Here is a 16,775-nt window from a genome sequence, read left to right on the forward strand (position 1 = left end):
TTTCAGGCCTTCCATGAAGGCTTTAATGGCAGGTACTCTGAAGAGTGATAGATGTTGCCTGTTTTGTAAGTAAGCTGCAATTGCTGCGAGGTGTAGTCGAATGGACGTATAGGCTAGATTACACCTTTGTAGGTGGAGTAAGTAGCCTATGATGTGTTGGATGGACACGTCCAGGGGATTGATGGTGTTGTTATGGCAATAAACAACAAATTGTTTCCACTTGGCAGCGTAGCACACTCTAGTGGTAGGTCGTCTAGCTTCTCTGATGATGTTCATACAGTCAGGGGGAAGATTTAGGTACCCAAATTCTAGGATTTCAGGAGCCAGATCGCAAGGTTGAGCTGAGCTGGGTCCAGGTGTCTGATCTCTCCATGGTTCTGGGTTAGGAGGCATGGTGAGAGGTATAGTTTTTGGTGTGGTACTACAGAGAGTTCCAGCAGCGTGGTGTACCACGGTTGTCTGGCCCACGTTGGAGCTACTAGGATTAGTGTGAGGGAGTGCTGTTGTAGTTTGCGCACCACTAATGGAATGAGTGGGAGAGGCGGAAAAGCGTACACAAATTTGCCTGACCAGTTCATCCATATCGCATTTCCTTTGGACAATGGGTGTGAGTATCTGGCGGCGAAGCTTGGGCATTTTGTGTTTTAGTGGGTGGCAAAGAGGTCTATCTGTGGATGCCCCCACATTTGAAAGAACGGATGAAGAACCTGTGTGTGAAGTTCCCAATCGTGGATTTGTTGTGTGTCTGCTGAGCAGATCTGCCACGGTGTTTTGGACTCCTGGGACATGTTGAGCTAGGAGAAAGATTTTGTGGGGAATTGACCATCTCCATATGCTCTGTGCTAATTGAGAGAGCTGTGGAGAGTGTGTGCCGCCTTGTTTTTGTATATAATACATGGCCGTCATGTTGTCTGTGCGAATGAGGACTGCCTTGCCTGAAATCTGTGTCTGAAATGATTTTAGGGCTAAAAAGATTGCTAGTAACTCCAGATGGTTGATATGGAGTAACTTTTGTTGAGGCGTCCATGTGCCCTGCACGGTGAGATGTAATAGGTGAGCTCCCCAGCCGGAGAGCGATGCGTCCGTTGTTAGTATTATCTGTGGAACCGGGTCCAGGAACGGTCGACCTTTGGAAAGGTTTGTGGTGTTCCACCACTGCAGAGAGCGATGGGTGCGACCGTCTACCAACACCAGATCTGTCAGTTGACCTTGGGCCTGGTTCCACTGGTGCGCTAAGCACTCTTGGAGGGGACGCATCTGGAGTCTTGCGTGGGGCACTATGAAAATGCAAGAGGCCATCATCCCTATTAGTTGCATGAACACTCGTGCTGGAAGGGAGTGTTGAGGTATGAATCTTTGTCGTAAAGCCTGAATGCTTGCAATCCTGGCCGGATTGGGGTAGGCTATCGCTTTTGAGGTGTCTATGGTGGCACCGAGGTATTGTTTTATGTGGGATGGTTGTAGCTGGGACTTTTGGTGGTTCACCGTGAAGCCTAGTTGGTGAAGTAGTTCGATTGTGGTGGCGGTGTGTCGTACACACCGATTTAATGAAGTGGCTTTTATCAGCCAATCGTCTAGGTATGGGAAGACGTGAATGTGCTGTCTTCTCAAGTGTGCCGCCACCACTGCCAGGCACTTGGTGAATACCCGTGGTGCTGTTGACTCCGAACGGGAGCACTTTGAATTGGTAGTGTTGTCCGTCCACTACAAATCTGAGGTACTTTCTGTGAGCATGGTGCCCTGGAATGTGGAAGTATGCGTCTTTCAAGTCCAGAGTGGTGAGGAAGTCGTTTTGGGAGAGGAGCGGAAGTACCTGCTGAAGCGTTACCATATGAAAATGGTCTGAGTGTATGTATGTGTTTAGGGGCCGGAGATCTAGAATAGGTCGTAGAGTCTCGTCTCTTTTTGGTATGAGAAAATATAGGGAGTAGACCCACATATTTTGTTGATTGACAGGAACGTGTTCTATTGCCTGTTTTTGTAGGAGGGATATTACCTCCTGCTTTAGTAATTTTTAATGGTCTTGTGACATTGGGCGTTGCCTGGGTGGAATGTTTGGGGGGGGGGGGTAGATGTTAGTTCTAGGCAGTAGCCTGACCGAATTATTTGGGTCACCGATTTGTCTGAGGTGATTGTCGCCCAGACATGAAGGAAATTTTGGAGCCTGCCCCCGACCGGAGTGGAATGGTCTGGGGGGAGCGGGGGGAAAGTCATTGGGTAGGAGGTGTGGCAGAACGGGCGTTGTTTGTTTTGCCTCTGCTCTTGTTGTTGTTACCCCTGTAGCCGCCTCTTTGGTAACCTTTTGTAAAGGTGGTCTGAGTAGGGGATTTATATGATGTGGACGCTGTGTCTGAGGAGTAGCCTCTGGATGTACTCCGAAAGGAGGAGCGGCGAAAGGAGCGTCTGGGCGGGTGTGACTGTAAGGCCCCCATGGATTTTGCGGTATCCGTATCTTTTTTCATTTTTTCTAAGGCCTCATCCACCTTTGGCCCAAATAGATGTCCCTGGTCAAAGGGATGGTTAAGGATGGAGGCTTGTACTTCTGGTTTAAAACCAGATACCCTTAGTCAAGCATGGCGACGGAGAAGGACGCTGGTGTTGATGGCCCTGGAGGCTGTGTCTGCTGTATCTAGGGCACAACGTATGGAGGTATTTGTGATTGTTTTACACTCTTGAATTAACTCGTTGGCCCTAGCTTTATATTTTTCAGGGAGATGGTGCATTATGCTTTCTAACTCGTCATAATGAGCCCCGTCATATCTGGCCAGTAGTGCCTGAGTGTTTGCTATACGCCATATGTTGGCCGCCTGGGATGCTGTGCATTTGCCTGATGCATCTAGTAGTTTTGATTCTTTGTCAGGTGGTGGTGCATCACCCGACGCTTGTGAATTTGCCCTTTTACGTGCAGTAGATACTACTAAAGAATCTAGTGGCGCTGGTCCTCTGATGTAGGAGGGATCTGAGGGAGCAGGTTTGTATTTCTTTTCAATACGTGGGTTAATGACCCTGGCTCTAACTGGGTCCGTAAAAACTTCTGGCGCATGCTTTACCACTCCTTTGAGCATGGGCAGTATGGAGGTGGACCTATGTGCAGTATCAAATGTGTCTAGGAGGAAATCTTCCTCCACGGGGTTGGTATGCAAGTCCACCCCGTGATAATGTGCCGCCCTTTGCAGAAGATGGTTGAACCCTAATGAATCTTCTGGGGGAGATGGCCTAGAAGGGTAAAGATCATCTTGTGGGACGTTGGGGATATCTGGAATATTGTAATCGTCCCATGGGTCTGTGGATCCTGTAGGGGTGGGGTCCTGTGGCACATCCCCTATATCATGATATGGGTCCCCCTGATCATCGTCTGGAGACGGGGTCGGAGAACGATTAGGTGGAGGGGAAGGTATTCTGAACGGAGCGGTAGCAGAGTCCTTCCTCTTTGGAGGTGGAGGTGGAGCAGGCTTCTCCAGATGTCTCTTTTTGGTAGAGAGTGTCAAATGTCCAGTTTTTGGATCCTTGGTAAGAGTTTTTTGCAAGGATCCGGTGTAAATAGTTCTGGTGAGGTTATTTGGTCCTTCGGCGCCGAAGGCGTCGGGGCCGATGTCTTTTTAGGTTTTTCCGTGCCGGTTTGTTGCTTAGAACCCGGCTTGGGAACCTCCGGTCTCTTGGTCGGCGCCGAGATGGGCTTCGGCTTGGAAGTGTCGGTGGCCTTGTGTGGTTTGGTCGGTACCGAAGATGGCACCGGTACCGAAGAGCTGAGTTTCGACCCCGAGGGCTTCGGAGCGGAGCTCGTTGTCGAGGTGGAGGCCGGTTTCTTTTTCGGTGCCGAAGTGTGTTTCTCGGCACCGCTGGTAGGCTGGCTCGAGCCCGAGCCGCCGGAAGGCTTACTTGGCTTCTTCACCGGGCCCGAAGGTGGGGTGTGTGAAGCAGTGTCTCTGGTCTTGCTTAGGCCCGGAGGCGAAGGCGTGACCGATGCCTTTTTGTGTGTCGGCGCCGGTGTGGGGGGGGGGTGGGGGGGGGGGGGTGGGATAGATTATTTCTCACGACCCTCTGCGCCGGGGTGATGTCTTCCACATCTGACTCGTCGGCCTCGGAAGCGCTAAACGAGGTCCTCTTCGGTGCTATGCCGTTCCGGATCGTCGATGCCGTCTACGAAGAGGTCGACTGGAATGGACGTCTAGGAGTGTGCCATGTTCCTTCTGGCTCTTCGGTCCCGAATAGTCTTTTTGGATCGGAAAGACTTACAGGCCGGACAGTCTCGAGCCTCGTGTTCAGGGGAGAGGCAGAGGTTGCATACCTCATGAAGATCGGTGTGGGGAAATTTGGACCCACATCGAGGGCACTTTTTAAATGGAGTTCTTTCCATGAGCCGGGACCGGAGTTTGGGTAGGCCTGAAGGCCGCCGTCGACGACTTGAACCGAAGGTTTGTGGCGATGAGAAGGTGCGTTGATTGAAGAGATCGCGATCTAAACAATACCGCGATTTGGGGTGAGGATTGCGCGTCGATCGTCAAACTGGAAGCTGTTCGGAACCGGAGCGCGAAGATTACATCCGAGCCCGATAGCGGAAAAAAACAATCTGAGGATGGAGCCGAAGCCCATGCGCAATACGATCCAAAGGAGGAGTCCCCGACCTCGTGACTTCCAAACACTTTCCAAGAGGAAAAACAAACTGCAAACATCCGGGCCCAACACCAGATGGCGATCTATGCAAAAGTGTGTAATCTGCAGCTCATATGCCTCGAACATTGTACTTTTCAAGATAGGTTGATGAGAACATGCAAGCTGAATGAAATTGACTTTGTTAAAGGTTTGTAAAACATTTAAAGACAGTTGATATTTGTAATTACTTTGTGGTTACATTTGAGATTTTTCTACTCAGTGTGGTATGCCTAGATATCACAATGGGACATTTCCTGAACAAAGGTGAGTAAAGCACTTTGACATTAAAACACAGTTGCTTGGGTTTCCATACAAACACAACTCAACACTTCGAACTTTTTCAGAGGATAAACAGTTAATGCAATCCTATAGAGGAAAATGCGTTTATCGGTTTCCAGGTAAGCAATCGGTCTTGAGGGTTGAGTTTCTGGGGTTAGAACAAGGGTTCCCCCTGGGTCAAGGATGCACTCAAAGAGTAACCTTAGTGGCACTTGGGCAGCCGGATGCTGAGGCCTAATGTTAGACTATGGGGCTGTTGATTGGTATCTGCTCTCGGGCAAGCCACCTGGGTTGAGGGAGCAAAGCTCCTAGGGTTAAGCTCAGGGCAAAAGGGAATCCGAATTAGCACACAAGGTGCACCCATAGCAGCACAGGGGCGGCCGGGTGCAGGGTGCTGGATTGGGGTCAGGTGTCAGGTGTCAGGTTTTCACTGGGAGATCTCCGTTTGGAACAAAGGCTGCAGGCTCGCGCAGAGAGGCTTTCTGGAAGCGACCACTGGTTGGAAAGGTAAGTTAGGATGCACGGGAATGCCTGGACACCATCGGTTGTGCCTGGACACCATCGGTTGAGCCACCCAAGGCCGTGGGGCCTCGGGTACAGGGGTTTCTTTAGGTGTCCGGTTTCCTTATCAGCTCCGGTCGCGGTCAGGGGGACCCTCCAGATAGAGGCTGCAGGCGTCGTCAGGAGACTTGAGGTAGGTCAGGGATCACTGGATCCCAGGTCAGGTTCGCTGGGGGGACCTCCTCCTGGTTTCGGGCTACTTGAACTCAGGCCGTGGGTGTGGGGTGCAGACTGGCAGATTTGGCCGGAGCCAGAGTCTGGTTCTTGAGCAAGTCCGATGCCCACGGAAGACAGAGTCTTTGCAGGGAAGGCAGGGTTCTGGGAGGCTGCTGGCCATGCTGGAATTCCTCTGGACCAGGTCGAGGTCGGGACAGGCCGGTAGTTCTGGAGTCAAGGCAGTTGGTGTCCTCCTCTTCTTCCTTCAGCATGGCTCTTTGGTCCATCTTCTTCTTGCTTGTCTGATTTGTGGATTCAGGGCTCCCCCCTAAATAGTGTATTTAGGGGTGTTTTAGGAGTCTCGAGGTAGTAGTCAATCGGCTGCTGACCTAAGTGTGCTCACCCCACGTGGGGGAGTGGGCACAGTCCATAATACTGATTGGAGAGTGTCTGCCCTCTGCAAGAAGACGGGCACTGAGGAGTGGGCCTCACCTCCCCCACCTGAGGGGTGGGGTTGGCAGAGGTGGGCACACCTTCTGGGCTGGTCTATTTTTCCCGCCTATCTTTCTGCTGAAAAGGGGTGAGACAGGAAGGGGGCCTGCTCTTGATAGCAGGAGAGGTTGGGGGTCTCGTTGCAAAGGTAGCAAGGCCTTTGAAGATCCTCTGCCACAGATGGCTCTTCCTGACATAGGGAAGGTGCGACCACCTCTGTCCAGGAAAGGCTTTGTTTCTGGGCCCAGGGAGCGAAGGCTCCCACCCCAGGGATCAAGAAGCATGTCTTGTGGTGGCTGTAAGGAAATGGGGTTCTGTTGCAATAACCCCCCCACGTTTTGCCTGATAACTGATGCACTTTTCCTTGGTGTGCCCTGCCAATCAGGTGCCCAGGGCCTGTGTTCCTTCCCTAAAAAACTGCTTAGCAGCCAAAACCCATTTGGCATCTCTGGTCACATGTCAGCCCCTGGTAAATGGTACCCTAGGTACCCAGGGCCTTGTGACCAGAGAAGGCCCCTAAGGTCAGCAGCACTTATTGTGCCACCCTTAGAGGCCCTGTACCCTGACACACACACACACACTGCCATTGCAGGCTGAGTGTCTCGGTGCAGAACAAAACAAAGAGACAACATGGCACACATCCCTGTGTGCCATGCCCACAACACACACTGCCCGGGCATACCTCAGTCACCTCTCTAGCTGGGTGCATCTCCAGTGGTCAGCAACCTCAAAAACCCCAGAGGACCCGACTGCCTTGTGACTCCAACTACCTGGGACTCCCAAGAGCAGTGGTACTGCTCAAAGCAAGTACCTACCCCTGGGATCAGCCAGGAATCGCAAACCCTGCACACTCTGTACCCGCCAAGCCTGGCCTGTGTTGGAGTGAACAAAGACCCCGAGGATGTCTCCGTGGCGACTGTGACCCCGAATCCAGCACCCAAAGACCCACCTAGACGCTCCCGACGCCGCCTGCAGCCTCAGAACCAGGGACCCCTCGAACCGCGACCAGCAGAGGGCAAGATTTCCCGACGCCCAAAGGCACCCCTGCACCCGGCGCCCTGCGGCCCCCTGTGCCCAACTCCTGGGTGCCTGCCTAGCCCCCAACTACCCAACTTACCTCTCGAAGTGGTGGTCGCACCTGAAGAATCTTCGTCCCGAGCTTGCAGCCTTTGTTCATTCTTGAGCTTCTCCATTGCAATCCATTGAGCGCCCGACGGCTCAAAAGCACCCTGCACCCAGCCGCCCGAGTGGCTCTGGCAGTGCAACTTCTACTCTAACCTACTTCCCCATTTGCCCTGAGCACGTGACCAGGAGCCCAGCTCCCACAGCCGCGTGGCCTGCTAGCCAGCAGCCACCAACCAAACTTACTCTGCACCCGGCTGCCCCTGTGCCGCTGAGGGTGTAACAACTGTACTTACCTGACCCTGGGAGACCCGAGTCTATGCCCAGAACCTTAACTCTGCCAGTCGAGTACTTACCCAAAAGCCGATAACTCTCTTTTCTTCCATAGGGTAACATTGACTGGTTTCACTTGGAAATTCTTCTAAGTATCGACTTTTGAAACTTTAAAATATTCATCTAAAATCAGCCGAAATACGAAAACGAAAATACTCACCTGTTATCAGGAGAGATCCCAGTGCTGGATCTTGGTGCCCAGCACTGACCCTGAAAAATAATCCTAACTGTACTTACCGGTAACTTGAATTTCCTTCCATAAGATAATATTGCCTGATTTTTGCTGAAAAAGTTTCCAAGTGTCGATTTTGCAAACTTACAAATATTCGTTAAAAATCACCTGTATAACAAAAACACATTCTTTCAAATGTTTACAGGAGATGTCCCAGTGCTGGATCCAGGATCCAACATGGAGTAGAAAAAGTAAGTATGACCCCACTTACCTGCTATGTGAATTTCCTCCCATAGGAGAACATTGGTATTGTTTGCTGAAAAAGGTTGTGTGTCAACTTTTAAAATACAATAATATTCCTTAAAAATCACTACTGTAACCAAAACGCTTTTACTCAACGGTTTACAGGAAATGTCCCAGGACTGAATCTAGGATCCAGTCCTGTGGTAAGAAAAGTAATCCAAAAAGTAATCTATTGCATTTAACTAGAAATTCCCCTTGAGCTCAATGTATAATTGTGTTTGAAATTGTGTTGCCTATTGCAACAACTGTATTTATTGCATCCAAAGTCTATTTCCTATTGAAAGTATTTATCTAAAGCATATCATTCTGAGAAAGTATATTTTGATACCTATTGTTGGTTCTAAAATAAAACAACTATATATTTTGATACAAAAACCATTGGTCTAGAGTTCAGTTCTTGAGTGTGTGAGACCATTTGCTGACTGAGTGTGTACAAAAAAATGCTTTACACTGTCCTCTGATACTGCCTTACTGCTCGACAAAGCTACCACTTTAGAGAGTAAGGTTATATCTAACTTTAGCCTCTGCCAAACCTCTGGGGACTGTGGACTCTGCACACACTGTACCTATTTGGGAACAGTATATACAGAGGCACCTTCTCACATTAGAGGCGAGTTCTGTTGCTGAGAGCTCACTAGTGTGGATTGGGAGGAGGGAGTTTACCCTTTCCTCCAGGTCAGCGAGGAGAATCTGACTTAGGTTTCTTGCCCAGCGGGGAGGGTTTTTTGTATGGGGCTGGCATTGGATCGTTTTGGTTGATGTGGAATAGAATGAGATGGTGATCCGACCAGTCAACAGGCAAGGTGTGGTCGATGGAGATTGTCAGCTTGAGCGATGATGGCATTCAGGATTGAGCCTTTCTTGTGAGTTTTCTCTGTGCAATGCTGGGAGAGGTTGTTGTTGCTTAGGAGATCATTTAGGGTTTTGACTAAAGAGTTGCTCTCCTCATTGTGCACACTGTACCTATTTGGGAATAGTATATACAGTGCCACTTTCTTACAGTGGGAAGCTGGTGTTTACCAGTCAGGCAATCCACCAGAGGCTGGTTGTTTTTCAGGGGCCATCTCGAAGATGCCCTTTGAGTGCATTGTATAATAAATCCCACACTGGCATCAGTGTGAGTTTATTATGCCGAGAGGTTTGCTACCAAACTTCCCAGAATTCAGCCATTAGGGTGCTGTGGAGTTCGTAATGACAAACTCACAGACCATACACTCTTTATGGCTTTACTGCACTTACAATGTCTAAGAATGGACTTAGACATTGTAGGGGCAGGGTGCTCATGCAACTTTACCCTCACCAGTGGTATAGTGCACCCAAATAGAGGGGTGACTTACCTATGCCACAGGCAGTGGTTTGCAGGCATGGCACACAGATATGAATGCCATGTTGACTCTTCACTTTTCTCTACTCTACACCAAAACACACAGCCTGCAATGGCAGTCTGTGTATTGAGGTACAGGACTTGTAAGGGTGACACAATATGTGCTACAGCCCTTAGAGGCCTTCCCTGGTCAAAGGGCCCTTGGTAGCCATGTACCTTTTACAAGGGATTTACATGTGGCCAGAAAGGTGCCAATTGTGAGTACAAATGTACAGTTTTGGGAATGTACATAGGCCCTGGGAACCTGATTGGCAGGGAACCAGTGCACATCATGTCAAAGTGCATCAGAATTCTTGCAAAACGTGGGGGGAGGGGGGGTTACTGCAACAGAAACCCACTTTCGTACAAAAACCTTGTCACTTTTGTATTAGGATTTCAAGCAGTAATACCATATAGAAATTGCGGACCAGATTATGGCAAAGGTTCAGCTCAAGGAGGAGTCGGAAAGACATCAGGTTTGCCTAGATAAAGGAATACTATGCTGAATGCAATTTGCAAGATCATGGAGTATCTAATGTGTACCTGTTGTAGCCATCTGTGATAAGACTTAACTGGAAGCCCTCCCTTCATAGCTGGGCAGGATTTGTATCTTTGCACCAGAGACATGATTTTGAAAACAAATGTATTTGTGGAAGCCTTGCTTCTGTGTTGATACATCCAAACACCTCTTGCCTTGAGTTGGTTTCATAGGATCACACTAGCTACTGCTTGCTTGAAAATCAACACTTCAAGTCATGTAATCTTATTTGAGAAGTTGCTCTTAGTGAGCTCCTCTCCTTGGTAAAAGCCTGTGTGATTTCTGCCCGATTTCTCTTTGATCACTGCTACTTTTAAATAAATACATTTTGCAACTCATCTCAAACACAGAGTACTGGGTTTTCCTGGACAGGACACAATTACAGATTCATCTTTCAATCAGTTTCCAAATTGACCATCAGGCTATTTTTTTTAATCCACAGCAATCTTTAGAAACAAAAGAAAAGGAGCAGCATTTATTGTGTTGTAATAAATAGAAAAAAAAATCCAGAAGTCTATGAATCTGAATACTTCAGCAAGCTGGCATAAAAAGCTCCCAATCAGTTGAGAAGAGGGGGAATAGGGCAACAAAGTATGTGGACACTGATCTTCCCTTGCAGGGTAAAAAAGTAGTCGAAAAAGGAGCAAAAAATGTAGGTAACAGTGGGACCTTTGTCAACAAAAGGACAAAAGTCTTAAAACTCCGTTCCCAATAAAGGCTAGAAAAAAAATGATCTAAAACCTATTCTGCGATTGTTCACCCGATATCTGAAGATGCCCTAAACTCATAACTATGAATTTACCATTGTTCTCATGGTCATCAGGAAATGGATGCTTGAGTTGGCTGACCAAAAATTGATTTTATAAAGATACATGGCTTGAATTACTTTTGTTGTGTCAAGATAATAACAAACATAAGTGCACTTACCTTATAACAGATGACCTGTTCTAGAGGCCGGGGACCCTTGCTTCCCATAGGATTTGATTGGTACTGCCCCACTCCACTGGACTGGGGTGTCCTTTGCACGCTTACAGGAGACATCTGAGTTGTGAGTTGGATCAGAGAGGATGACCGGTTTAACACTTGGTTGTTGTTCTAAAAGAGAAAGGAAAATGTACACTCTTAATTTCTCTGGAACTAGGATAATAGTAAAAAATACACAAATCCTAATGGACGCTGAGGCTCTTGGGGGGCAGGAGTATGCAATAATCTGTTGATGGACCATTGGCCCTTTTGTTTACATAGGTTGTACATATTACAACCAGTCAATTAATAAATGGAAAAAACAGAAGCAGGTGTCCGAAAGCTTAATTCGGCCTAAGTAAGCTAAAGTCCTCTGAGTGATATGGTCAACTTCTCACAATGAATGTTGGTGAGATGGTGCTCTCTGGTACACAAACCTTTGAGTTAGGATTATCCTAGCAATCCTTGTAGTCAGGATTAATCCCAAGGGACTAATTTCACTTTATTCCGAGTCTCCTGACATGGCTTCCCAACTAGCTAAGGAAGGATCTAAGCCATACACAATTGATCCCACCAAATGGATTCACACTAAACAAAGAAGAAAAAAAAGTGTTTCCCACATAACACACAAGTAAGGCTCTGCCAGCCTAAACCAAATCCACCCCAGAATATAAACAACAGAAAGATAGGGCAGTTAAAAAAAAACATAATTAAGTTTTGCCTTGCCGATCCCCTTTCTCAAAAACCTGGGGACTGGCAAAAATAGGTTGTCATGGGAGGGTTAGCTAAGCATGTACACTAGTGGGCACATTGAATGTGTTAAAATGTGGTGGTTCCCTCTTCTAACTCTGCATAAACCTTAATATGGTGAACGGTACTTACATGCATTTCTTGGCACTGCTGTACCATGGCTGCCCACAATGCTCCAGAATTATCACCAATTAGCTAGAGTTTAGGTCACGCATGCCCACAGGTCAAACTACCATTAAAAAGACTGGCATTACAGCAGGTGCCAATGCCAGGAATCCTTACAATATCTCACAAATTATTAGCATTATTCAATGGATGCCAATAATATGGAAATTACCACCAATATTTTGAACAGACAACCCTTATGATATGCTACATTTTCCACACTGTGAATATGGTATGACTCTTAACACATTAATTGCAAAGTTTGACCTTGAGTTGTTAGACTGCTCCAGGAGAAAGGGCCATATTAAACGTCCAACTTTTACCGGGAGGAACGGGAATAGTAATATAGACCATATCCTAATTTCGAAGAATAGTCTATATATGGACCTTTGGATAGCAACCACAGTAGCATCTCTATAGTATTGCTAGATTGGGGCAATAGACTGACTAATACAGCTGATATAATCTTAGACATCCTCCCTGTTAGGCCGATTGGGACAAGAATTAAGTGGGATGGCGTGGACCCACATAAGATTTAAATGGATGTGGTCAGTATATGTAGAGATAGTATCAACTACTGTCTTAGTGAAGAGGTTACCCCCGATATGTTACAAACTGAATTTTCTAATATAAATATTGTAATTAGGAGCATACTAACTAGAAATACCAAAGGCCAGAAGCAGGATGGAACGAGGTGGTTCGATTCCGAATGTACCCAGGTATTACATAAATTGAAACTGGCATTGAGAACCAAGCCTCGTAACCAAATGCTTGTCCATGAGTTGCGCACTGACTATAAACAAGCTGTGTTGGCACACAAAAAGGTGCTCAGATCAGACGCCTGGGACAAACTAAGTATGGCAAGTGAAACTAATAACACTAAACTCTTTTGGGAAACTGTAAATAGCCCGTTTTTAAAAGATACTCATATTCCTGAACTGACGTCTTATGTTAATTGTACGGAATGGATTGAACACTTTTCTAAAATTTTTAACCCGGACAAGGTGCCCCTAAACTTTCCCTCAACTAATGATTTTACGTGGCCTACATTAGCACTGTCAATTAGTGTTGAAGAGGTACAGGCAGGGATGGTAAATAGCAAAGGGGGTAAAGCACCGGGACCGGATGGTGTTCCGATTGATTTATACAAGGACGTAATGGACCTATGGGCACCAATTCTCACAAGTATTTTTAATATTGCTGCCTTGGGGAATTTCCCAACATCATGGGCACAATCATTAATTGTCCCTTTACATAAAAAGGGTTTGCGCTCTGAAGCATGCAACTATCGTCCAATATCACTACTAGACTCTTCAATAAAAGTAATGAGTAGGGTGCTTTTAAAAAGATTGGAAACATGGGCCACAGATCTAAAAATATTAACTTCCGTTCAGTATGGTTTTAGGAAGGGCATAGGGACCATTGAACAATGCTTAAATCTGGACCTACTTATTAACAAATACACAGTAGCAAAAGAGGGAAAAAAAAATTATGCTTCGCAGATTTGAGCAGTGCGTTTGATTTAGTGGATCATTCCCTCCTTTGGACAGTACTGCTCGAATCGGGGGCCCCAAAAGAGATCGTTTTCTTTTTAGGAAGGGTATATGAGAAACTTTCCTGCAGCGTACGATATGGGCCTACTGGTGAGCGAACCCCATTTTTGCCGTGCGAAGAGGTATTAGGCAAGGGTGCATATTGGCACCTCTTTTATTTTCCCTTTTTATTATTCAAATAGCCATGGTTTTAAATAATACCCCGGCAGACGCACCAAAAATAGATAACACTGTTGTGTCGGTATTGTTATATGCGGATGACGCGGTTTTAATTTCGCGTACCTCTTTAGGCCTTCAACGGCTTATTGATGAATTTACTGATTTTATTCACAGTAGGAAACTTTTAATTAACAAACTGAAGACATATACTATGATATGTGGCAAGAAAATGAAGTCATCGCGGTCTTTCTTTTTAGAAGGCTCAAAGATTCAAGCTGTTAAAACCTTTTGTTATTTAGGCATTAGTTTTGATGGTAATGGCAAATAAGACTAGCGAACAAGAAAACATTAGATACAAAATGACTAGGAATACTAATGGCATTTTTCGTTTTGCTACAAAAATAGGGGACCACAGAATAAAGGATATGGTAACTATATATAATGCAAGATGTGTTTCCTCAGCCTTGTATGAAGCTGGATTGTGGGGTTATTCCTCTACAGTCCAACTCCAAAAAGATGAAAATAGTTTCCTCAAACGGATGCTGTGTGCTCCGGCCTCGGCATCAACTGACCTAATACATCAAGAAACCGGTCTTGGAAACTGAGTTTACACAGTCCATAATTAGAGATTGCCTTAAGTTAGATTACTGCTCCCCTATTCCATGGTTGCAATATATCATTCATTGGTACAGTATATTATTTGATTTTATTATTTCCAAGGAGTCAGATTACGCAATACCGTTTTCCAAAAAACAAATAAAAGATTTGTTTTTGTCCTACAAGGGGGAAGAAAGAAACAAATTGCTTAGGACCCAAAAGACCTCTGTATTTTATAGGCAATTAGATCTGAAAAGTGGTCTCCAGATGTATTTGGTGGACGTGTCCAGACGATCACAGCGATTTGTATTAGTACGTTTAAGGCTGGGCATTGCCCACCATCTTGTATCCTTCCCCACAATTGGAGAGGGTTCCAACATAAAATGCCCTTGTGATCATGTTTCCAAACAGAGTTGCTGTCATTTTTTGTTATTTTGCAAATTTTATGTATTTTTGAGGAAATTTTACCTGAAGCCTATCCTTTTAAAATATAATGTTCGTTTAACAGTTGATGCTATGAAATTACTATGTTCTCTTGAGAGTCCAGATGTTTGTTTTCATGTCGCACATTTTATATTGAAAAGTAGAGCTGCTAGGAAATCTATATTATTATGAAATACTATGAATATGTGTTTTGTTATGGCTAAAATGAAATTCATGCACAAGTCACTTTACTACACTGAGGGAATACCCTACTTCGTTGAAGGAAAAACTGCTAAATGGTCTAAGGTTATGGGAAATAATATTTTATTTTATTTTACTGTTTAGCTTATATGGTTGTATCATACAAACCGAATAAAAGCTTTTGAACTGAACTGATATTTGTGTCAACACTATCCCATTAATGTTTACAGCCTGTCAAGACTGACCAAGATTCTGCCAGGACTAGCATAATGGCAGAGATAGGCATCATCGTACCACTGATACCCACAACATGCCACGTATTACCACCATTATGGCAGATCAAAAATTACCAAACTTGGCCAACATCATAGGGATGTCCAAAAGGTGCCATGAATTACCACCATTATGCAAGAGCCAGAAAGTGGGGACAATGGGTGTCATCTTATTGAAGCCCACAAGATGCCATGAATTCCACTACTGTGTAGTGCCTGCATGTTACCAAGGTGCTAAGACCAGCATATGACCAGTGGTGGGGAAGGGGCATCATTCTCACAGAAACTCACAAGCTGCAAGAATTAAAATTATGTACAACCAGCACATGTGGGACATGAGCATCATTCAACAGAAGCTCACACGTTCCCATGCACTACCACGATTATGCCTGAGCCCACATTTTACCACAGATGGGCCCACAGGTGACAACAAAATGCCTATAATTACCACCACTGTCCAAGGGTCAGCATGGTATCAGAGTGTTAGGGCCAGCAAAATACCAAGGGAGGGCAATATACATCCAATGGGTGCTCACAAGTTGAAAGAATTACTATTATGCAAGGGAAAAAACTAGTTACTTACCTGTACACTATGGTTCTCCAGTAGTATCTTTCATAGATTCACATGCTTGTATCTTCCCCGAAAAACTGCATAGCAAAATCCCATAGGGAATCATCTTATTTGGTAACCAAACCTCATCATTATGTGGTCCAAGACTCAGCCAATCGGCTGCTAGCCTGGACATCACACTCCCCAGCAGAGCCTTCCTGCCTCAGATTTCTATCCCCGAGTGCGTGACTAAAATACACCTAGAGACAATGAGGTTCTGCCTGAGAAATGGGGAGGTGGGCGGGCCGCATGTGAATCTATGAAAGATAATACTGGAGAACCATAGTGTACAGGTAAGTAACTAGTTTTTTCTCCAGTATTGAATCTTTCATAGATTCACATGCTTGTATCAGAATAGCAAGCAGTACGTATCCCAAACTGCATTTCCAGGCTAGAACCCCCAATAAACCGTGGGCTCTGCTCTTTTGTATAGAAAGTTAACATACATTACAGTATTCAAAATATTTGTTTAAATATACATATACGTCTATATACACACATCGCAGTATACCATGATAAATACCTTAATGAAATAGATGCCGTAGAACCGCCTGTCCCACTGCTGCATCCTTTTTCCATGCCGTGTCCAGACAATAATGTCTAGTAAAGATATGCGCATTCTTCCATGTCGCAGCCCTACAGATGTCTGGCAATGACACCCCTGCGAATAGAGCCGTAGAAGTTGACATCTTCCTTGTGGAATGCGCACGTACTTTGTCTTGTAAAGGCTTTCCAGCTTTAAGATGACACAAGGAGATTGCTGAAGATATCCACCTTGAGATACTAGATCCAGAAAGTGCCCCACCTTTCTTGGGGCCAGCAAAGGCTACAAAGAGTTGATTTGTCTTTCTGAACGATTTCGTCTTATCGATGTAAAATTTCAGACATCGTTTAATGTCCAAAGAGTGTAAAGCTCTTTCTGCCGGTGTTGACGGGTCTTTAAAAAATGTAGGCAAAACCACCGGTTCATTCAGCTGAAAGCTGGAGGGGACTTTAGGAATACATTTGGGGTTCGTCCTCAGAACCACTCTGTCCTGCCTGAATTGGAGGAAAGGTTCTGCAATTGAGAAAGCTTGTATCTCGCTGACTCTTCTTGCCGACGTCAGCGCT

At 45.9% G+C, this 16,775-nt stretch overlaps 1 protein-coding gene across 2 annotated transcripts in view; it reads right to left on the reverse strand.

Annotated features, from left to right (window-relative positions):
* The window catches only part of CPSF4 (cleavage and polyadenylation specific factor 4), a 109,831-nt gene that overhangs the window by 16,170 nt on the left and 76,886 nt on the right, over nucleotides 1–16,775 (reverse strand). For both annotated transcript variants that reach the window (XM_085629123.1, XM_085629121.1), the window contains exon 7: nucleotides 10,900–11,067. In XM_085629123.1, coding sequence (XP_085485249.1) covers nucleotides 10,900–11,067 — 168 coding nt within the window. The remainder of the gene's footprint in view (nucleotides 1–10,899; nucleotides 11,068–16,775) is intronic.

This window comes from Triturus cristatus, chromosome 10 (genome assembly GCF_964204655.1).
Source record: "Triturus cristatus chromosome 10, aTriCri1.1, whole genome shotgun sequence".
NCBI lineage: Eukaryota > Metazoa > Chordata > Amphibia > Caudata > Salamandridae > Triturus > Triturus cristatus.